Source organism: Penicillium chrysogenum (genome assembly GCF_028827035.1).
Source record: "Penicillium chrysogenum strain IBT 35668 chromosome Unknown utg000005l_segment0_segment0, whole genome shotgun sequence".
NCBI lineage: Eukaryota > Fungi > Ascomycota > Eurotiomycetes > Eurotiales > Aspergillaceae > Penicillium > Penicillium chrysogenum.
In genome coordinates, this window is record NW_026622753.1 from 2,191,546 (window position 1) to 2,213,408 (window position 21,863).

The following is a 21,863-nucleotide window of genomic DNA, read 5'->3' on the forward strand; positions in this document are numbered from 1 at the left end:
GATGGATACTAGTCCCTGTCTCTGCGTCGGGGACCCGGTATGACGTGAAATGGTCCACCATTATTCGCGATGGTTGACCCCGTTGCTCTGGATACCCTGGCCACCTCGAATTTCTGCTCCCTAATCGTGAATGGCGTTGCAGTTTCGGTGGCGGTTGAACGTGTGTGCTTCCGTCGGGTTCGAATCTCTCCAGGTCCACACTCTGTGGAGGAGTTATGCCTTTTGATGTAACATGCAGGTGGACTCGGTATCGTCTGTAAAAGGCTACGCTGTATAAACCATGGTCAGTGTGGCTTGATACTGAAATGATGATCAAACTACCTCTGTATGATGACAACTGCCACCGCAATAACGAATGTAATCGAAGACAAGATGATGACCGCTTCCATTTCGTCTATCAAATTAGACTGTTTGGAGTGATTTGAAACGATTGAGGGCAATAATGATGGACTGATTGGTATAGATATGCAATGCAATGGTTGCTAGAACAGTGAGAGCAAGAGTACCAACAAGGTTCAATGTTGACATTTTCTAACTAGGTAATAACAGTAACAACGATGACTCGATGTTTACGTGTGTACGTACTTACTCCAAGTTGCAGTATTGAAGTGGTTGAAGTAGGTGCAACTGTACTCCGTATAGTTACTCTGGTGACGGCGAATTACTAGAAGCGGTATAGCATGCCTATTTGAGGAAAGCGCGCGATTGAGGCTTGGCATCGCGGTGCGTGGTCTATATATCTCCCTCCTTGCCCCCTCAAGATTACGGCCAACTTTCGTCGCTGTTTTCCCACCTTTTCGTGGTCTTCGGGCTCAAGATATTGAGGCATTTTTGCTATTGGTCTGTACATCCCGTGTTCTGCACTTCGCCACCTCCTTTTGCGCCCGTGAGTTGGCGCCCGTCGCGTCCCCCCAACTGTCCTTGATTTTCGCGAGAATGGAATTTCTGCCTGCCTAGGAGCTTAATTATTCAATAGACAATGCGGCATGGATAACGAGAGAGCGCATAGAGTTGGTGCTATCGGACTATTCTGAGCGGACTAGCACGCTTCCTCTCTCCTATACTTGGCGCCTTTTGAGAAACGGGTTTGACTACCATATCCGGGGGCGTGCGGTGCCAATGACGGCGATGGCCCAGGCTTCAGATCCGTCCCAGGTGATTGGCCCACTCTCTTTGTTCGAGCTTGGTGCTGTGAACAGCAGGCCTTGCGAGAAGATGTGCAAGTTGTTGGGAAGGGCTGTGAATGACCCGTACCACGAATTTATACCAGCGATGCTCGAAAGATACAATATTGACGCTGATTGGCTACAAAATACGCTCTCTGTCGTTTGCGGGGACGAAGTACAGGATGTTCGGTTCAATGAGCAACCTTTGCTGGCAGAAGAACATTCCTGCAGGCAGGAACGCGTGAAGATGCTGACCCGCACGCCTCTTTGATTGCGAAAGGAGCGGACTGCATGATTGCCGCATTCGTTTCAGTGTTTCTCCATCTGGCCAAGTGCCCTACGGCTATGTCTCAACTCAAGCACGAGGTAGACATCGCATTTCGCAAGGAGGCCTTACCTGATATTCTTCAGAAAGAGACGGAATTACACACCCTACCATTCCTGGATGCTGTCATGAAAGAGTCGATGCGACTTGCCATGAGGTTTGATTATCGAAGAGATGTTCCTGCGGGTGGTATAGCAGTCTTGGGACATTACCTTCCTGAAGGAACGGTCGTTCAGTTTCATTCAGAGCCTCTAAGAAATAACTATGCCATCTTCGGAGAAGACGTCTCTTCTTTTCGGCTTCAGAGATGGCTGCAGGCCGACTTGGACCGACAGCAACTGAGACAGATGGAGGAAGCATTGTTAGTTCTGCGACCGAATATGCCAAATTCTGCAAAAGTTTGAGCGGCTTGGCTAGAATTGAAGCGAGCTGCTGCTCTGATCATCCGGAAGTTTGATGTAAGTGCAGTCGGCAGACTTGCAGAGGTCAGACTAATATATCTTAGTTGCATCCTCTTAACTATGAGGAAGCGTTCATCCGAGATGCTGTCTCTCCAGAGCAAGAATACGATATCTTGGTGAACTTTACTCCTAGAATGCATTGATTCACAATATGCCATAAATAAACGATGGATCAGACATCATTAAATACAAGTATCGCCTGGGACGCAAGACCAGGCTGTGGGTGGCACATGCTCAAGGAGTTCTATAGACGCTCACTCCCCCTTTACTAATCCCAGCTTCTCATTTTCGGCCTTGCTTCGCTGACTCCATTCCGGGGCCTCATCTTCGCCCCTTTCTTCCTGTGCATCTCCTTCTGCCTTGGTTTGGTGCACGGTACTCGGATAATGCTCGGCAGGCGCATAGATTGTCACCACTTCCAAAGGGACATCGCCAATGTTAAGGAATTGATGCTGGGTACCTGCAGGAACGATGACCACATCGCCCTCCTTGATCTCCTGCTCTTTTCCGGCGACGATAGCCTTTCCCTTGCCGTGTGTGAAGATGAGCGTCTGGTCGACAGTGTGAATCTAACGGCCATTAGCTTTCGATAAAGGAATATAAAGCTAAAATGCAAAAGACGAACCTCATCTCCAATTTCTCCATTCACTGGTACTTCCATAGCAACAAATTGGGAGTATAAGCCTGTATGCAGGACTTTGCGGAACACGCCAAACTTCCGATTGGGCGACATCACGCCAGGAAGATAGACCATTTCATTCTTGGGCGGCTTGTCAGCCGTATTGCCGTTGAATTTGTCGAAATTGGACATTTTTGCGACGCTGTGGTGGAAACCTTGGTGAGGGTAGTTCCTGTAATAGATGCTAGATGCAATGGGCACTGTGGTCAGGCCAGAGTGAATTGCGCGAGTAATGCCAAATTGTCGCCGAAGTAGACTCAGTCCACGCTGCATTTTATAGTAACCACCGCTCTGAGCAATCGGATGTCATCCTTGACCCGGGCTTATCTTATACAAGGCGTCTAGACTTCCAAGGTTGTTGACAAATTCGACCGGCCAGCCCTGGAGGCGGAGGCAATGGTGACGTAAGGAGTAGATTTCTTGATGCGTTCATCCGTTACCTACAGACAGGAACCGATCCGATGATGTATATCTAATCTAATTGATTATTGAATGATCTGATTAGCCTGTTTTGTTGCATTAGTGGACGAAGAGCGTTAGATGGTGATGATCGATGCCTAGATTGTGTTATGCCACCACTTTATTATCAAAGCACCAAACCTTCCAATGTTGTTTTACTCATTCCTCTCGTCTACGGCCCCATCCTATCCTCTTCAATTCGGCATGAGATCTTTTCCCAGGATCCATCAGTTGCTCTATGTTTGTAACGTGAGGTTCCTCATGTCAATTCCCTCCAATCGCTCCTCGAGCCTTCCCGCATTCAGAGCTCTATAGCTTATAACGTTGCCATCTTTATCGACGTTCCGCCACACTACATCCATGTCAAGGTGGGAGCAGCCCAAAGGGTCTTCTGGTAAGGAGCTAAGGGTGGATAAGATTGATTTATCTGCGGTGTAATTCTTCTTCCCGAGTTAAGACTGTTACTACCATAGATATACTATGAAGCTAGCTACTGTAGTCTTATTGATAACTCTAGCTATTTAGTATATATAAATTTCTACATCATACAACTAAGACCCTATGTTCGTATACCTTATCTCATATTGCAACTGTACATATACATCCCGTTGACTGTATAAAATACTAAATCCAAGCACATTCGCATAGAAGAGCACCAAAACAAGAAACAGAGACTCAATCGTCGACACAATCAAGTCAAAGTCGGGACTTGCCAGTTCACCCACGGCTTGCTATCAAACGCAATCCCCGCATAGTTCTTCTGCACCGTTGTATTGACCTCCATCCCAAGCATAAACCGATTAATAAACGCAAACAAATCCCCCCGCTGCTGATCCGGAAACGAACAGTGCGGATGATCCGTCGACATCGAGTACCCCATCCGATCCGGCACCCCCATCGCCTGCCAAATCAGTCTCGCCGTCCCCATACACCCCAGCGACGACCACGGGCCTAGCCACTGATACCCCGCATTGTCAATGGACACCAGACCGCGCGGAGCAATCAACCCAGCCAGCATATGGTGGTCGAACGGCGGACGGTCCACATCATTGGCGTAGGTATTGAACGCAGTCGAGAACCAGACATTCTCCTGCACGATCTCCCCCGCCGTCTGCACGTCCTGCGGCGCGCCCTCAGACGCCGCCGCCAGCCGCCAGCACCCTGACCCTCCCGTGCCTGACTCCTGCGGGACAGTGAGTGCGATTCTCGAATCGAAGGCCCCAGCCACCAGCATCCCCTTGCCGTTCCGCGAGCACCCCGTCACCCCGATTCGAGCCGTGTTGATTCTCGCGGCGGGGGTGGCTTCCAGACGGTCGATGATGAGCGACGTGGCCCAGGCCCAGGCCATCATTGCGCCGGCGGGGTGGTCCGCTCCGTATAGAGTGTAGAAGAGGCCCTTCCCCCGACTGCTTTGGTCGTTTTGCTGCGCGATCTGGCTGTTGTCGAAGGTGATGGTTGCGACTCCGGGTGGGAGGGGTATGCTCAGCCCTCCGTAGGCGATCATCGCAGGGTAGGGTCCTGCTCCTGAGGAAGGATAGGTGATGGTTGCTGTGAAGGAGATGGTTTTTCCGGCATTGGAGGCGGTGATGGAGAGTTTGTTCTGGCTGAAGGTGGAGGTTACGCTGGAGGGAGCGGGAGGCTTGGTGCCGAGTTCGAGCTGCTGGAGGAGTGTACTAATGTGGCTCTGACGGCATTGCCAGTCGGAGAGAGTGGTTACACGTCCGGACTGTTGCAGTGGATACCAAGAGAAGGGGTCGGGGAGTGTGGTGATGGACTGGAGCTGGGGGGATGAAGGGAGACTCGGGCAGGTGGCAGCCAGGGCTGGATGGTCAGTATGGCAACCGAAGAGAGAAAGGTGACTTACCTCCACTGGAGATGAGGGAAAGCAGGACTGGGTAAAGGAACATCATTGCTGTCGCCCGTGCAAATGGCCCATCGGTAGTTTAGGTTTCGGTTTATATCCTCGAGAGGCATTCTTCCGATCAGCCGATCAGCCTATACAAGGGTTCAGTACCGACATGATTAGGCTAATATCTATGTTACATCGATGATCTACATGCTCTTGTGATCATAACTCTGGAAGGATCATGGAAAAATGGGCAAATTCAGCATATATACTCCGAATGCACGGACTTCAGCAATGACAGGTCAATGGTAGGTCGACGGAACCAACGAGTTGGCCCACACCTCCAGATATGTATAGCCACTACTATGCAGTTTCATAGAATCGTCGATGTTGGGATTCGTTCCCAGATGCTTCTCCGCTTCATCAGGGATTCCATCCCCATCAGTATCCTTTGCAGGAGTGCCTCCGTTCAGAGTACCTGGCCCTCCCATAGTCGCTTCATCAGAGATCAAAGCACCATTTGTGCCCCAGGACTGTACTTGCGCGATCAACTGCGTGTCGACCCTATCCCTAACCTTGGATGCTCCGGCATCTGTCGAGTTCGGTTAGCTGATGCTCTCTCGGACAAGGACAAACTCACATTTGGTCACGTAGGTCACGGCCTCAGCTGGGGTCATGGCGTAGGCCACCGCTGGATAGTTGTATTTAGACGACACGATTGCCATACCACCGTAGTTCGAAGACGAGACTCCGAGTTCAGAGCCATCCAGTTGCCCATCTTTGTCAGGGTCATAGAAGTTGTTGTCGACGTATCCGTGGAAATTTGAATTGCCACGAGTAAACGCCGTCACTGACGTCGAAGGACCACTGATAAAGTAATTGCCAATGATATTGGCGTCTAACAATTAGCTGATGCCAACACAGAAGGCAGAGGCACATACAAGATTGACCATCAGAATCTCCAGCGATGTATCCGCCGCCACCGCCCCAGTTGTACACGACATTATTGGTGAACTCGTTCACGCCCTTAACCTTGGGATTGCGCGTCTTGTTATCAATGTACAGGTTGCGGAACAACGAAACGCCACCGTCGGTCTGAATCAATCCGCCGCAGGAATGGGTCTCTAGCCCTTGCGCGATGATGCTGTTCTGTATGGTGATGTTGCTAGCATCTCCATTGATGGAGAATGTCTCGTCGCGTCCCCATGAGACCGAAACGTGATCGAAGATCATCCTATTTCCGTCGGCGATACCCATGGCGTCCTTGCCTGAGGAGCCGCCCTTACCCATGCGACTGGAACATGTCAGTAAGTAGAAAGTCGGCGGAGAAAGGGTAGACATACATCCGGATATATCGCACAATCGCATCATCCGCATTAGAAAATGACCATCCATTTCCATAGACTGTGATGCCATCGCCAGGCGCCGTCTGTCCCAGGATCGTCACACGCTTCGAAATCACCATCCGCTCAGAAATTTTAATCACGCCTCCGACTGCAAAGACAACGATGCGATCAGTGGCAGAAACAGCATCGCGTAGCGAACCTGTTCCGGAATCATTCAAGTTGGTAACGACGTAAACTTGGCCTTTGCGGCCGCCGATCGCATTGGCGCCAAAACCTTCAGCGCCAGGGAATGCGACCAGCGCCGTGACTGCTTGAGAGAAAGCAGCTAGACTGACGAGAAGAGGTGCAGATAGCTTCATATTGACGGTATGGGGTTGCGAGAGACGGGAAAAGAAGGAGGAGCCATTTTTTGTTCATATACCGAAGTTGCAAACACGAAAGGAATCATGATTGCTGCAGAAATTCCCCCGTGCCAAGGAAACACCATTAACCTGGGGAACCTGCAGGGTCCGAGATAGATTAAAAAGGTTCATGCTGATGATATTCCGGTCAATCGGAAGAAGAGGTTGAAGAACGCGACAATTTAGGCAGTCTCATGATGGACGACTACGACAATCGTCTCCACCTATCATCATCAGTGGGGAGGCCAGCGTTTCGGATAATCCGGCTCATTTGCCGTATCAGTCTCCCTGAAACTACATATGTATTTAAATTGGGCTGTTACAGAGGTGTGGAAAGCCGGCACAGCTACTCCATATAGTTCGAAGGCAGCAGCGAGGGTGGCGGTGTGGCGGTGTAACCCGCATATTGCGAACTGTTCACATCTATTCGTCTTGGATACCTGTCTTTTGCATGTGTTTCTGTGATATTTTTCCTCTTCTATTTGTTCTCTTTTCATTATCGAGAAACAAAAGCTCTCAACCGACCCAACAGATTCAAGGGATCATTGCATCATTCTCGAAAATGCCAACTCCTTTAGACCGAGCATTGAATTCCAAGGTACTACATGTCTGTCTATGCTTTTATGAAATATATCTAATTCCGGATGCGATAGAATCTATTCCTTGGTAGACAATCCCAAGTCAAGGTACTCGCCAACTTTCTGACCACAATCTTCCTATATAGGATTTGCAGGAATGGTCACTGCGGTGGCCGCCTATACAATCTTCGGCAGCGATGTTCTTCCCGCGCAAGCAGATCCCACTGGCGGTGAGTAGATATTACTAGGCATCAAACACAGGCTAACAGAGGCTAGACCCTGAAAACTGGACAATGGATGAGATGAGAAGATGGCTTCAAGCGGTATGTTTGAACGAAGTATCCAGTTCATGATTGAGTCGAGATAATCACATTTTCTTGAGAGTTGTATTCTGACCAAATATCCCAGAGAGGGCTTTTACCGAACGAAGCTGCGACGCGTGAGGAACTGCTTGGAAGAGTCAAAGCAAACCTCCGCATACCGCGCAAGACATCGGCTGGGCCATAAACCCCATCGTCTCCATGAGAACGGGGAAACATCATATTTTCCTATCCTGGCGTCTGGCGTTCCAGTATTGAAGCAATGAAGTAATTTGAAGCAGTGGACCATTGTTTGCATCGTACATCCCAGAAATTCATCCTTTGTGGGTGGGCATGGCTCAGTTCTCTTTCACTTCCGTGTCACATGGTATAGTCCGTTGACATGTGAGTGATTCATAATTGTTGGATCAAATGTATGGTGCTCAAACGACAAGGCGGAAGTTCTGGCTTTCGATGAGCCAATCTTTGCGGCCTCTCGCCCTCTCTGCGGATGGATTGGGGACCAGCACGAAGGTCTCGCTGAATCCACGCTGCGGCTGATCGCGACCTTCTCCATACCGCACAAATCCACTGACTACAATGAGAAATGACATATCTTTGACTCCCATCTCTGACTGAGGCTTTAGTCCACCACCTGGCAAAATGGTGGGGTATGCTTTGTTGATGATTTGGCAGTCGTATGATTGGACTTCGTAGTGTGTTGGCGACATTTGATTGGTAAAGATTTCTTGAACTGCAGCGCCATCTGCGACACGATTTCCATTGAACAGGATTGTTGTGGGCTCAAGGGAGTAGTATGAGCTGAGAGATTCGCGATTCGATCCCAAAGCTGGGTAGAAGGTCTTAACGAAATCGGTCGCAGCTGAACATAGGAACAAATAAAAGGTCAGCTGGTTTCCAGTAAGGGATGAAACTAGATTCCCGGGTTATAAACTGGGACTTACCCTCAGTCGACACTTTGGTTAGTGTATCCTCGCTTGCTGTCGCCATTGTGATGTATTTCAAGTTGGCAAAAGACTGGGGAATATGTGTGTGCGTGATCCAAGAAGATGTGGTAATATGCTTTAGATGAGATGAAAAGATATATACTTGTTGATCACAGGGTGTTCTCGATGACGATGTAGGCGCGACGATGTAAGCGCAAAAAAAGGCCGAGACTTGCGGAGAAGCTCGGACCACCCGAGGTGTGCGGAATAACATGAATCGCTTTTCTTGCCGTTACCACCAACCCAATGTCTACAGCAAGGACGCCACTCCGCTCGTTACTTAGAGCGTCTCAGCTTCTGAGGTCGAGGCATCCGTGGAACTGTACATCCCGCAATCATGGTTGGGCAACGACTCCCCGACGCGGAGTTGCAACTACGCCGCAAAGGTCCAACAAGCCTTACTATGTGACCACGCCAATCTTCTACGTCAATGCCGGTGAGAATTATAGTGAGGATCATGTGCAAACTCATTTGCTAATAACATATCTGCATTTAGCGCCTCATGTCGGCCATTTATACACAATGGTGATTGCCGATATCATGAAACGGTGGCAGGTCTTGCTCGGGAATACGGATGCTCAGCTATTGACCGGAACCGATGAGCACGGAATGAAGGTAGTCCATACGGATTCGATTGCTGGTCGAGAACGGGCGTTGACATCGGATCACAGATTCAACAAGCTGCGATCCAAGCGGGCATGGATACCCAGGCATTTTGCGATATGAACTGCCGAACTTTTGAGGTACGAGCCCCCTTTGCCATATCCAAGGGTATATCTAACTCGTTCTCTGTTATAGGCCCTAGCAAAGGCCGCAAACATCGACAACGATCATTTCATCAGGACCACGGACCCAGCACATCGAGACGCCGTCCAATACTTTTGGGTAAGCGACTGTTTTCCGTTCGTAGTAGGATATGGCTGATAAGGAGTAGGAAATGTTGCAACACAGGGGCTATATCTATACCTCGAAGCACGAAGGTTGGTACTCAGTCAGCGATGAGACATTCTACCCACAAACGCAAGTGCAGAACTCCCTAGATCCATCAACAGGGAGGAAACGCATGGTATGTGACTTATCAGTTCTCCAGCAAGTACGAATACTAACCACACACAGGTCTCAATAGAAACGGGTAAAGAGGTAGAGTGGTCCTCAGAAACCAACTACCACTTCCGTCTTTCAGCCTTCAAGGATCGCCTACTTGACTTGTACAAAAGAGAAGATCCGTTCATCAGCCCAACCTCCTACACAGCTGCTGTGATCAATGGAGTCGAGACGGGACTACAGGATCTCTCGATTTCTCGGCCCACGGAACGTCTGACCTGGGGCATCCCTGTTCCCGGCGATGACACACAGACAATCTACGTGTGGCTAGATGCATTGGTCAACTACTTGACCAAAGCTGGATATCCTTTCCCACCCGGACAAGAAAACACATCTGCATGGCCTGCAGACTTGCATGTAGTTGGCAAAGATATTGTTCGGTAAGTTCACGAGTTCTCCCGAAGGGCATGCAAAAATTAACATTTCGCAGATTCCATTGTGTTTATTGGCCCGCTTTCCTCATGGCACTTGATCTCCCCCTGCCTCGGAACGTCTTAGTGCACGGGCACTGGACAATGAACCATGAAAAAATGTCCAAATCCACAGGCAATGTTGTGAACCCGTTTTTCGCCATTGAACGGTTCGGAGTCGATGGCATGCGATTTTTCCTAGCGTATCGAGGTGGCCTTGCAGATGATGCGGACTTTGACAATTCCTTTATCATCCGAGATTACAAGAAATTGCTTCAGGGAGGCATCGGAAACCTTGCTCTGCGTACAATTGGATGTGCGCGTGGCAATTTGCGCTCGTACATTATGGACGCCCTATCCAATAAGCTTCCAGCTGCTACCCCTGAAGACCTGGATCATCAGAAAATGTTGGAGCAGACGCCTCCCAAGGTTGCCGAGTTTATGGAGAATCTAAACCCGCGTGCCGCGCTGCAAGAAACTATGAGCATTATCGAGAAGGTAAGAGGTGATCCCCGCACGGGTTCGGCGAGTATTGACCTGTTTTTTCCCTAGACTAACAAGTACTTCCATGCGGCGGAGCCGTGGAAAACTTCCAACTCACGAGCGATCTACAACGTGGCGGAATCGCTTCGGATCGCTGGCATTTTATTGCAACCGTTCATGCCCGGCAAGTCTCATGATCTTCTAGAATTGCTCTGTGTAAACACCTCGGACCCCTCCAAGCGGGCATTCTCGGCCACGGTGTACGGTTCGGATCCAGATTACGGTGAGGGCGTTAAGAAAGGTATACTTTTCCCTCCTTTGCTCACTGAGGAGTAATGCGCCTGTTTTTGAGCTTTCGATTTGATAAGAGGAATCGATCGATGGCCAATCATGAGCGACCGAGAGGCCCGTCTGAATAAAGATATGCATCATCTCCGCTCGGTCGCGCCAGACTCGATGAAGTTTTTTTTTCCCCGGGTCCTCCACGGCTCGAAAGCTGAGACGTCAGGTTTCCCACACCCGGTCACTCTAATAGAAACGGTATGTCATGGTCCATCCACGGATCATGGCCGACCCACTGTGATTGGGCTTTCCCTCAAGGTTATCGACGGGAAAGACTGGGCCAGAACCGTGGATACTACGGTCCTATCAGGCGGGAAACTGGAGTTTTCCGTCGGGAAGCTTTTAGCCCTGGAGGCTCACCTTGTATATCAAAACATGTCTTAATATCTGCATACTGGTGTTTGGATGTTTCATTGTTTTTCTTTTTCTTCTCGATATATCCCCTATCTCTCTGTTTTGGTGAATCTACACCTTGCTGTCGTGTAACCACTCGACTTCACAATTTACTATTTTGGGATCATTTATATACTCCTGATCTTAGAACTCCGGTGAACAGCAAAGACTTTTTTTTTTTTTTTTTTCCTTTTCCATTTGTTCAACACATCAAAATGGGCAGCATCGACATCTCCGCCTGCGATCAACTGCAGTTCAAAACGCCATGGATCGAGACTCCCCTGGTCGAGTCTGCGAGCCTTTCTCGGGCAGCTGGATGTAGGATCTTCCTGAAGTTGGAGAATGTGCAACCCAGCGGCTCCTTCAAGTCCCGTGCTATGGGCAATCAAATCCTCTCTCATCTTCGCAACCCAGCAAACGTAGGCCGCAGAGTCCACTTCTACGCCTCGTCCGGAGGAAACGCCGGACTGGCGGCCGTTTGTGCAGCCCGGAGCCTGGGCTACCCTTGCACTGTCGTGGTTCCCATGGCCACTAAGCCCTTGATGCTTGACAAGATCCGGGCGGCAGGTGCAGCAGACGTCATCCGTCATGGCGAGACATTCTCAGAAGCAGGTGAATACATGCGGGAAACTATCATGAAGACCAGCAGCGGGGATGACCAGGATGTGATCAAGATTGCCCTTCACCCATTCGACAACCAGCCGATCTGGGAAGGGAACAGTACCCTCATCGACGAGCTCGAGACCCAGCTTCCTCCCTCCACCAGCCCCGAAGACGAAAAAGCCTACAATGACCGGGCGCTTCCGCTAGACGCCATCCTTTGCAGCGTCGGCGGCGGCGGCCTCCTCAACGGCCTCGTTATGGGCATCGAAAAGCGACGACAGAAGAAGAAGCAAATTGCCTCCTCTTCCTCCAAACCAAACCCCATTCACCTCCTCGCCATTGAAACGGCCGGTACCGATTCCTTGGCAGCGGCCATCGCCAATAAATCCCTCATCTCCCTCCCAAAGATCACATCCCAGGCCACTTCTCTCGGCGCTGTCCGCGTTTCGGAGACAACCTTCCAGTACGCTGTGTCCCCGCCCCCAGGCATCAAGGTACACAGCACCGTCCTCTCGGACGCAGATGCTGCCCGCGGCGTGCTCCGCCTCGCCAGCGACGAACGACTCCTCGTCGAGCTTGCGTGTGGTGTCTGTATCGAGGCGGCCATCGGCGATGCTGCCACCGCTGCTCCCGCGTCGGAGACTGCCGGTGCAGGCGCTCAGAGTATCAAGAAGCGAAAGAGGAGTTCGGATGAGACTGTCGTTACTTACCGCGATGAGGGCTATGGAGATGACCGGTCGATCTCGACGGATAATGAGACGGACCAAGAGGTTGAGGAGGTCGGCGAGAAGCTAAACTCGAAGCTTAAGCAGCTTGTTCCTGGTCTCAACTCGCAGAGTAGGGTTGTTATTATTGTCTGCGGTGGCAGCTATGTCACTATTGATATGGCTTGTGAATGGCGCAAGATGCTGGATGCGGGATGGGCATGATTATTGATGATGATGATGGATATTTTTCGCTTTGGATACCTTGTTTTGCCTTGGCTTTTGGCGTTTGATTCACAGCATTCTTGATGGACTTTCTGATTACTATCGTCTAGATATGGGTTGGATTTTGCATCGTCCATACAATCATACAATGTATACAGCGGTCTTTTACTTCAACGATCCCCGTTTATAATTTACGCAATACTTTCCAATGAAAAGTGCAAGACCCCAGAACAAACATCAATTATTCTGATAAGAAAATTGTACGGCACCACACATTTTCCACCCTCCACACGACAGCGACATTTGCAATGGTCTTGCCCAAATCAAGCCACAGCCTGATCCAGCTTCCGAATGCGATAATCCCAATAATTCTTCCGAATAGGATCAAACTCCTCCTTCAACATCGTCAACATCCTCACAGCCTCCGCCTCCTTCCCAGCCCGTTCAGCAAAAACATCCGCCAACCACTCAACAGCATGCGAACTCTTAACGGCCCCCTCCGAAACAAACCCACTAACAAAACCCTCCCACTCCGCCAATCCACGCCCAGCAGCCCTCAGCACACCGCGCGCGTACCACCACGGACTCCGGTTCTCCGGCGCGCGCAGAATAGCCTCCTGCGCGAACTTCAGCTCGCCATCAATCAAGTCCTCGTCGACAATAGACAGTCTGCCCTTCTCGGTCGGCGCGGTGGAGAGATCACCCGCATTCACCATCCCCGCATCCGGGAGCGATGTGTCTCGCGGACCGAAACGGAGCATGTACCGGTGGTTCCAGGCGGAGTTGTTGCGCACGTCGGCTTTCAGGAGGAATTCCACGTCTTCGAGTTCGCGGGGTTGGTCCCATAGTCTGAAATGCCGCACGAGCCAGTGGCGGTAGGTCCATACGTGGTAGTTTTTGGAGTCTTGGGCGAACATTTCCATTAGGAAGTCTGCTTCTTTGGGTGGGAATGTTGGGAAGTGTGCTTTTGATGATAGCAGGACTTGGCGGTGGTGCCTGATTGAGTTGTTAGGTTTGTCTTTAAGGACTTTCTTCTTCCCTGGCTTTTTATTTCCATGGCGTTCTGGCGTTCGTGCTTGCCGGGTGATGGTCAACATACCAAATTTGATAGTTTTTGAGATACTTCAATGAAACATCGTTCAGCCAGTTCAATTCTTCATTCAGGTCCTTGTCCAAAGCAAATAGAATCTTTGCTCGGTAGATCCTATATAATATATTAGATATCGATCTCGGCATGTCACGGGGGAGCTATTACTAGCCAACATACCATACGGTGTAATGCGCTGGATTCATCGAGATCACATCTTTAGTCAAGCTCAATGCCCGCTCAGACATCTCGTTCGCGGCCATCACGGCACGCAAATACGAGGTTGCCTCGAGGTACTCGGCTGGGTAGGCGATGGTTGCCAGGGGCATGGCGCCCGAGCTGAAGCCATCGTCCAGGTCAATTGGGGTGACAGATGCCCATTCGGGATCGGTGGAATATTTTCCCTCCATTATTCGTCGATGCAGATTGCAGTGAGAGGCTTAAGAGCGGGAGAATAATTGCCGGGATGCAATCAAATGGTGGGGTTACAGGGGTCAGATACTGGACAAGTCTGGGTTGAGGTCTCACGGCGTAAGGCTCTGCACTATCTCGTTATCAAGGTGTACAGTCTCGATCAATTGAACTGAAAAGAGAACTGTCTAAATCCAAGACCGAACGCGAAATGCGGCGAATATAAAACATGAGGTGGAGGTGGGGCGATAGTGTCTGCCTCAGGCGCAAACAAAGAAACCGAACAATATCAAGCCAACCCGCTTCTCTTCCTATTCTTCTTCTTTTTCTTCTTCTAATAACTTGATGAGATTTATTTCTATTATTATTGGTAATTCCATAGTCTTTTCTGCTCCTCAATCCACCATTTTCCCACCTTCTCCGCATCTACCAGCCACTTCCCGGCTTTGTCTCCATGCTTCCTTTGTACACGGCCGATCAACTCCTCGAGGGACCACCCACGCGATGGGCTCAACTCGTCCGGGTCGGTGTCTAGATTAGAGAAAACGTACTCAAAGTCCTCAGCGAGCGGCAATATGAGTCGGTACGGGACTGCGGCAGACCCAACACTGAGCATTGTACCGCCGGGGTTGATAATGCCAAAGTTCCATGCCTGTCGGCCATTGTGGGTAGCTTGGTACGGGCGCACCAGTGACTGCCCCTCGTACTCATTCATTAGGTCTAGAGCTGCACTGGAGTCCCTCTCGTTCAACGAGCCTGAGTTTACCAGTAGATCGAGAATGGTCGGGACGACGGACATCGAGGTTGCATTTGCTGTGATTTGCAGTGCGGGCAATAGCGGGTGTCGGAAAACAAGGGGAATGCGGAAATTGCTGATATGTCCGTTCTCATAGGTGCCGGATACTGGCGCATCTTCGGGGAACGCCTGGCCACTGTTTCGGATCAGTACATGGTTATTTGGTTTTGTGCAGTTGCTGAAGTAGGTGCAACGTACTGATCTCCCACGAATACGACTAATGTCTCGTTGGCAATCCCGGCTTCATCAAGGACCTTCATCATATCGCCAAGCCATGTGTCAACGTATCTGACTGCGTTCAGATATTTATTGATGTCCTCGTGCTTCGCCATGAGACCGTCTCCAGCAAAGTATTGCTCTTCCTGGTATGCCGCGGGCGTGCCCCACGGGTGATGGGTTGTGCTCGTGAAATGAGATAGGAAGAGTCGTTCATTGTTCTCGATTGTCTTGTTGACCACATCTTGCAGGTAAGGGTATATCTCGTACTCCGGATATCTAAGTAATGAGTTAACAATGTGAGCGCGGATGGTCTGAGATAGTCCTCCGTCGGGAAAATGGCTACCTACCCAAAGTAATTGATCTCCTCCATGCCCTCGTGATAATATTTGGCACTCTGCTTCTCAATGTCTTCGCTGTAGATGGATTTTTGAAACCCCATCTGCTTGTTGAGCTTATCTTGCTCGTCGTACTGTCCTGTAATGGATTGCAAGAACACAGAGCTCCAGCTTCGATTATGAATATGCTCAAGCCCAGTCCCAGATTTATGGTTCACTGTGCCCTTCTCAGTCGAGTCCTCCTTGAGTTCGTTGAACAATTCAAGTATCTGCATGAGACACGGCTGGTAATTCTGGGAGTTGACCTCATCCATGAAGTTCACAGGCAGTGGTCCTGCACCACAGTAGTTCATAACTGCGCTTTTGAACGATAGACTGCTACCGGTGAGGATACCATTGACATTGATGCCGCCCATTCCTGGTTCTGTCGAGTCATTCCATCCACCAGAGGGGCTGGAAATATTGTTATTTCTCGTAAATCCACTGGCCTCACCGGTCAACTTCTCTGCGTTTGGTGTCAGATTTGATAACTTGGCGTTGACCATTCGGAGTACTTCGGGGTCGTGGGTATTGTAGGACGACAGGATCTGCTCGTGCAAATGTGAGCCCGCCTTGAAGGGGAATATGTCCTTCCGAGCACTTTCCATCAATACAAGCACGACATGTGTGATGGGGACTTTATGTTTCTTGAGAGCCCGAGCTATGGGCTCAAGAATTTCACGGTCGAGATTCGTGATTCGGAGAGGGTCGTCCACAGGGCTATAAATGTTATTTCGAGAAGTCCCGTTTCCTTTCGGAGTAGCGGTCTCTTCTTCATCTCTGCCAGACTCTCCTTCGCTCCACCGCTTGAACCCTGGTGGTAAATCCCCGGACGCCCATGCAGGTTGATCCTTTTTGGTGTTTGAGTCTGGCTTTCCGGGAGTCCAACCCTTGAAGTGATCGTGTGGGCCTTCCCAGTATGGCTCGTCAATCAAGTCAGGGAGTGGAAATGATTGATCTCCAATCTGATGCAGCTCGGCAGGTCTCGAAGCCAAAGCCTGGAAAAAGCTGAATGGTACAGTTTGAGACATATGGTTATAAGGCACCTGCGGCCGAGTCAAGCGCAATAATCCAATGACTAGCGCGGCGCATATTGTCCAAAATTGAGTGAGTCGCGCTTCCCGGGACTGTTTTTGAGTACCGATCAGAATGCCTTCTTCGTCTGTCTTCTCGGTTTGCGCGCTAAATAGCGCAGACATCCAATGGTCTATGAGAGCATATAGCCAATATTTGAGTAGCCATGAGATCAGCAGAAGGGCACTTGCAGCTCCCAAAAACGATCTCAGCCCGCTGAGCATCAGCTTTCTCCCTTCTGGGTCATTTCCCACAGCTGTGGCTGCATCCCAGCGGATCTCACTGCCAGTCACAAAATAGAAACCAAGCTGGGATGCAGATAAGATGAAGCTCAGAGACCTGTAACAGTTAAAACCTCGGTCTTACTCATTGATTCTACCTAGTAAAGGGATACTTGAGTACTTACGTTATGGCCACTGTCATCGCAGTGCCCAAAAGGGACTTCACACCGGTGGATTTAAATAGCAACCCCCACGCAGCTACGCATAGAAGGGTCTCAATGATGAAGAATGTCGGAAAATAGAGCGCCAATTGACTCCCGGGGAGAGAAGAGGCATGTTGGAGAAGATGGAGCACTTTGGACGATGCCACTGAGACAACCAAAAGTGAGACGATGAAGGGTCTGATGGAGGATTGGCGTGAGACGATCATAACGAATGGAAAAGAGCTAGAAAGACCAAATTGCACATTGTCGCCTTCAAGTCCCCCGTTCTCGAATGCAAGTACTCGTCTAGTAGACAGAAGTTATATATAAGTAACGAGGGTTCAACTGCGGTTTTTCTTCGTGCGTCTTGTATTCAGGGAGACCTGTTGATCAAGAAGATGAAGAAAAGCAATCCCATCTCAGCAATCTAATCCCACCTAGGGAACGAGAAACAGATGGTGCATGTTTATTGACTTTCTGAAACCGGCTTGAGATTTAATTTCCTTTTCTACGTATACTCCAACATCGCTTGGACGGATAGATCAAGGTATGTGGCTTCCAACTAAAACAGGAAAGGGGTCAGGCGAGCTATCAAGGGGTGAAGGGTGAAGGGGCATGCGCTCACCTACTGCTTTAGGATGGAATTCCACGTCGTTCATCGGAATGTAGGGTCGCCAATTTCTATTGTTGAATAATAATTCGACGCTTTTGTCAGACGAGGATATGGGCCCCGTAGGCCCTAAACAGGAACTTTGGTTTTTGTTATGGTCTAGTAGAAATATGCCGTATTTCATTCCGTGAACAGACTCTACGCGCATATCAATATTGTACACTATGACCGCCTATGTAAGGATGTGTATACATTTGTACTCGCGAGTACATACAAGCTCGGTTTCGCTTCACGCAAATGTCTCCCCACCATTGTTCAGATATTCGATTTCCTCTGGGGTAGGCAATCTCCCCAGTGCTAGGTTCCGATGCGGGTATCGTCCAAATCGCTCAATAATCACTTTGTGTCTCTTCTCAAAGTCAAATGTATTGCTCAAAAATGCCTGGAGTGCCTCCTCCTTCTCGCTTAGAACGCCGTGGCATTTTCTTTCCTCTTCCGTAAGAGTCGATGCATCCCTAGCCAGAAGCTCACTCACATCTCTGGCTGTACCCTCGTGCACCTTGACGGCTTGCTCATGCACAGCCAAGTCTTCCGAATGCATAAGGGGCATATGGAACCAAGTGCGATAAGCCATGCGATACTTGAAATACGGCGACTGGGTAGGTATCCCTTCTTTAATTGCTCGAAGGGCGATCTCCTCGGCTAGTGGGTCAAAGCGTCCAAATACTAGCTTCGACTCGGCTCCTCGGTAGCAATTGCGGGGGATCTGATCAAGTAAAATGATGATGCTGAGCCAATCCATCGGTGAGGATGGGCTAACCGCAGATAGGATGTCTGAAGCGGATGCTCCGGAGCCAACTATCTTTTCCAGGGCAGGGCGGAATTGGGTGCTGTTTGGGCTCGTTAGTCTCCCATTTTGGTGTCTAGATAGAGGCGAACCGTCACTCACACGCAGGCCTCGTCAAAAGCCTCGTCGCGAGAAAACCACTTCCCCATTTCGCTCCATCCGGGTAGGATAAGTGCCTCCTCGTTGCTCAGATGATCGAACCACAAATTGTGCACGTCATCAAGGAGGGATGGTGTCAAAGTCTGCTTGAGTTCGGAGGATCCTGCCATTGTGATGGGAGTTGAGTGAAATCCGCGAACAGAGGTACTTGCGCAGGAATTCTTCTGCAATTGAGGCCTTCCAATTGGATTTGTATGGAGACTTGGGGTTGATACCAGGCCGTTAGTCGGGATCACCACAGGCTTGAAAGTCGCAAGTCTCTGAAAAGGTCTTGAGATTCCCTATCTTAATGTTAGACTGATAAGAATGCTCGTTTGGACATTTACTTACTCTGTTGCGCACTAGATATGCCATGTTCGAGCCCTGTTCAGGTGTAGATCTCAATTACCAAGCACAAACCCGGGGAAGGCCATAGCTGAGTCAGCATGGATATTTTCCAACCTTAGGTTCCCCCAAAGCCACCTTGGAAGGTCGAAGCAATAGAGGTTTTCATTTCTATTGTACATGTATGCTCTCCAGATACTTGACATAGTTCTTCATATAGTTTTCTATATATAGTCATCAAGCTAGATGCCGTGTTACCTGCCAAAAGAGGCAAAAGAATCCCGTTTATCTTGATAAGGTCGATTTTCACTCCCCGCACGCCTTTCCCCCCAATACTCCGCAACTTCAATGTTGTCGGATCTTTTCAGATTTATATTCTCCATGCTTTATAATGCGCCGCGTTAAGAAGTCTAGAAATGGCTGTGCAAGATGCAAGAGTAAACGGGTTTGTCTTTCCCGTTACCCAGTTGGATATCGCTAACAAACACAGGTCAAGTGCGGCGAGGAGAAACCTCACTGCAATCGCTGTACCCGCCTAGGCGTCCGGTGCCCTGGCTACGCACAATCTCTGCGCTGGGTTACCAAGTATGAGCAGTCTAGTCCCGCCGTAGCGTCATCGATCTCGGAGGTGAGAAGCCCGAGTCCCGCGGCTACTGGCTCGACTGCTCCTGGTCAGCCGGCAAACCAAATCGACGAGGATTTGCCAGATGATTCAACTTTTCAGACTCATGAACCAGCTCCATCAAATTTTGTTTTAGATGACCGGACTGCTCTATGTGACAATCTGTGGGAGCCTGCGGGCCATGGCTCTTTGCCCGAACTGACGGACCTATGCTCACCGTCCCCGATGACGGCAGCATCCTCATCTTTTACACACCAAAGAGACACTTTCCATGGCTTTCAACAGTCTGAAGATATCAATGTAGAAATATCGCAGTTTCTGTCACTCATCGGATCAACAACAAGTGAGGAACAGATTGACAATGTTTACCGAGACTTCTCACCTTCGGCCATTGTGCGCAGTTATCCTCCTGCAACACATCGCCCTGCACCACATAACTTCATGTCAATGTCTCGTCCACTGAATAATCCATCATGGACCTTGATTGAGTACTATTTCAAGGAAGTGGCAGCATTGTTCTCTAGCTACGACAGCCAAATGAACCCATTCCGAACCACGGTATCCCGTCTTTGGGGTTCTTCACTGGCAATGTGCCGAACAATGCAAAGCATGGCTGCTGCAACTCTGGTCACCGAGTTTCCCCAGTTCGGCCCCATGGGCCGAAAGATGCGTGATGAAGCTGTTGAGATAATCACGCGCGAAGCGGTAATAGACGACAAGTCTTTGCTAGCGCTGCTAATGCTCGGACAGACAGCTAGCTGGCACGACCCAAGTGACTTAGGTATATCATTTTTCAACCTGCTCCGCAAACAGCTGAATACTATATCTTCGTCATCACAAACCTCTGGCTTCAGCTTCCCCAAAAATGACAACAATAACTACCGTTTCTTCGAAGAAGCTCTCATCTACTGGGAGATGCTGCTTTCTTTTGTCGCAGATAATGACACCATGGTCCTATCTGAAAACTTACGAACCGCTTCATCTATGGGCGAGACCTTCGTCCTACAACGAGTCCCACACCCGTGGACCGGCATCGCGCGCGACACTCAGTTCACCGTGCACGAGGTCGGGCAACTCATCCGCCGCGAACGAAAACGCATCCACTCAAGGCGATTCACCTCCCAAGATGATATTACCCGTGCACAGTTAGCGATCGAGAAAGCCCGCGAACTAGAAGAACGCCTCTTGGGCCTCGCCCATCCGTCCGAGGCCGAGATCGTCAGTCCCGGTGACGACGATACTCCAGTATGGCACCTCCTCACTATGGCCGAAGCATATCGATGTGTTGGCCTCATGCAGCTATACCGCGTCTTCCCAGACCTACTGCGCAACCGCTTGCCGGCCGCAACATCCACAACATCCCAATACCCCAACACCGATCCATCATCCCGCGACCCATTCTTCCCGATCGATCTTGACAGCATGAACCTGTCAGCTGAATTCGCCGACCCCAGTTCAGCAACAGGACGAAATACCAATTCTCGACCCAACGCCCCTTCTCCAACTACAAGACCTTCCACTCATAATCTCTATCGCAATTTTCCTCACAATTTACCTTCCCCGCCATCACCAGACACCCAACAGACATCTACCCCAGAAACGCTATACAACGACTGGCTCACCGAGTTTGCCGTGACAATTCTCTCCCGGCTAAAGACCATACCCCTGGAATCACGCACCCGCTGCCTTCAACCATTCCTCCTGGTAGCATCGTGCTCAGAGCTCCGTCTCCCACGTCTAGCCACAAGTGCAGACGGAGAACCCCAAAATGGCGAAGATTGTTCAGCAGGTGATGATAACGATAATAACAACCCAAACCAAACACCTACCATCTCAATGGAGGCTATTGAAGTCTCGCGCACGCGCAAGTTCATCCTCGGCCGTCTAACGTCCTTTTTGCATGTTCTGCCGCCGAAACCGATCCATGTATGCTTGAAATTGGTCAATGAGGTATGGAGGAGGTTGGATAGTGGGGATGATGATGCTTATTGGGTTGATGTTATGATTGAGAAAGGTTGGGAGACAACTATGGGGTGAAATTGTGCCCCTTTGAATTTGAGACTCCCAGTTCACTACCATGAGATT

General features: G+C 49.9%; 11 protein-coding genes across 11 annotated transcripts; 5 read left to right on the plus strand and 6 right to left on the minus strand.

The window, feature by feature from the left end:
* Window positions 1-1,119: 1,119 nt before the first annotated feature.
* Window positions 1,120-2,095, plus strand: N7489_009231 (uncharacterized protein; the record flags this gene model as incomplete). The annotated part of the gene is made up of 4 exons (XM_056714981.1): window positions 1,120-1,341; window positions 1,398-1,856; window positions 1,917-1,949; window positions 1,997-2,095. 4 exons carry the CDS (start codon window positions 1,120-1,122, stop codon window positions 2,093-2,095), a joined length of 813 nt encoding a protein of 270 aa, XP_056562603.1.
* A 111-nt stretch (window positions 2,096-2,206) lies between these two features.
* Window positions 2,207-2,904, minus strand: N7489_009232 (cupin domain-containing protein; the record flags this gene model as incomplete). The annotated part of the gene is made up of 2 exons (XM_056714982.1): window positions 2,207-2,521; window positions 2,578-2,904. The coding sequence occupies 2 exons, from the start codon at window positions 2,902-2,904 to the stop codon at window positions 2,207-2,209; spliced, it is 642 nt and encodes a 213-aa protein (XP_056562604.1).
* An 877-nt stretch (window positions 2,905-3,781) lies between these two features.
* N7489_009233 (uncharacterized protein) lies at window positions 3,782-6,641 on the minus strand (the record flags this gene model as incomplete). Its single annotated transcript, XM_056714983.1, has 6 exons — window positions 3,782-4,889; window positions 4,955-5,085; window positions 5,278-5,528; window positions 5,577-5,834; window positions 5,878-6,230; window positions 6,280-6,641. 6 exons carry the CDS (start codon window positions 6,639-6,641, stop codon window positions 3,782-3,784), a joined length of 2,463 nt encoding a protein of 820 aa, XP_056562605.1.
* A 777-nt stretch (window positions 6,642-7,418) lies between these two features.
* Window positions 7,419-7,768, plus strand: N7489_009234 (Ish1 domain-containing protein; the record flags this gene model as incomplete). The annotated part of the gene is made up of 3 exons (XM_056714984.1): window positions 7,419-7,491; window positions 7,538-7,584; window positions 7,670-7,768. The coding sequence occupies 3 exons, from the start codon at window positions 7,419-7,421 to the stop codon at window positions 7,766-7,768; spliced, it is 219 nt and encodes a 72-aa protein (XP_056562606.1).
* A 235-nt stretch (window positions 7,769-8,003) lies between these two features.
* On the minus strand, window positions 8,004-8,571 carry N7489_009235 (putative nuclear transport factor 2 domain protein; the record flags this gene model as incomplete). The annotated part of the gene is made up of 2 exons (XM_056714985.1): window positions 8,004-8,443; window positions 8,526-8,571. 2 exons carry the CDS (start codon window positions 8,569-8,571, stop codon window positions 8,004-8,006), a joined length of 486 nt encoding a protein of 161 aa, XP_056562607.1.
* A 242-nt stretch (window positions 8,572-8,813) lies between these two features.
* On the plus strand, window positions 8,814-10,900 carry N7489_009236 (methionine--tRNA ligase MSM1; the record flags this gene model as incomplete). Its single annotated transcript, XM_056714986.1, has 8 exons — window positions 8,814-9,003; window positions 9,064-9,182; window positions 9,239-9,310; window positions 9,366-9,452; window positions 9,502-9,633; window positions 9,684-10,051; window positions 10,102-10,579; window positions 10,634-10,900. The coding sequence occupies 8 exons, from the start codon at window positions 8,814-8,816 to the stop codon at window positions 10,898-10,900; spliced, it is 1,713 nt and encodes a 570-aa protein (XP_056562608.1).
* Window positions 10,901-11,514: 614 nt separating this feature from the next.
* Window positions 11,515-12,831, plus strand: N7489_009237 (putative L-serine dehydratase; the record flags this gene model as incomplete). Its single annotated transcript, XM_056714987.1, has 1 exon — window positions 11,515-12,831. The coding sequence occupies one exon, from the start codon at window positions 11,515-11,517 to the stop codon at window positions 12,829-12,831; it is 1,317 nt and encodes a 438-aa protein (XP_056562609.1).
* Window positions 12,832-13,154: 323 nt separating this feature from the next.
* On the minus strand, window positions 13,155-14,328 carry ramB (bifunctional protein farnesyltransferase/protein geranylgeranyltransferase; the record flags this gene model as incomplete). The annotated part of the gene is made up of 3 exons (XM_056714988.1): window positions 13,155-13,827; window positions 13,931-14,035; window positions 14,099-14,328. 3 exons carry the CDS (start codon window positions 14,326-14,328, stop codon window positions 13,155-13,157), a joined length of 1,008 nt encoding a protein of 335 aa, XP_056562610.1.
* Window positions 14,329-14,693: 365 nt separating this feature from the next.
* Window positions 14,694-17,443, minus strand: N7489_009239 (uncharacterized protein; the record flags this gene model as incomplete). The annotated part of the gene is made up of 4 exons (XM_056714989.1): window positions 14,694-15,261; window positions 15,324-15,620; window positions 15,692-17,131; window positions 17,199-17,443. 4 exons carry the CDS (start codon window positions 17,441-17,443, stop codon window positions 14,694-14,696), a joined length of 2,550 nt encoding a protein of 849 aa, XP_056562611.1.
* A 672-nt stretch (window positions 17,444-18,115) lies between these two features.
* Window positions 18,116-18,942, minus strand: N7489_009240 (DUF924 family protein; the record flags this gene model as incomplete). The annotated part of the gene is made up of 2 exons (XM_056714990.1): window positions 18,116-18,716; window positions 18,776-18,942. The coding sequence occupies 2 exons, from the start codon at window positions 18,940-18,942 to the stop codon at window positions 18,116-18,118; spliced, it is 768 nt and encodes a 255-aa protein (XP_056562612.1).
* Window positions 18,943-19,572: 630 nt separating this feature from the next.
* Window positions 19,573-21,815, plus strand: N7489_009241 (Zn(II)2Cys6 transcription factor; the record flags this gene model as incomplete). Its single annotated transcript, XM_056714991.1, has 2 exons — window positions 19,573-19,593; window positions 19,647-21,815. The coding sequence occupies 2 exons, from the start codon at window positions 19,573-19,575 to the stop codon at window positions 21,813-21,815; spliced, it is 2,190 nt and encodes a 729-aa protein (XP_056562613.1).
* Between the last annotated feature and the right edge of the window lie 48 nt (window positions 21,816-21,863).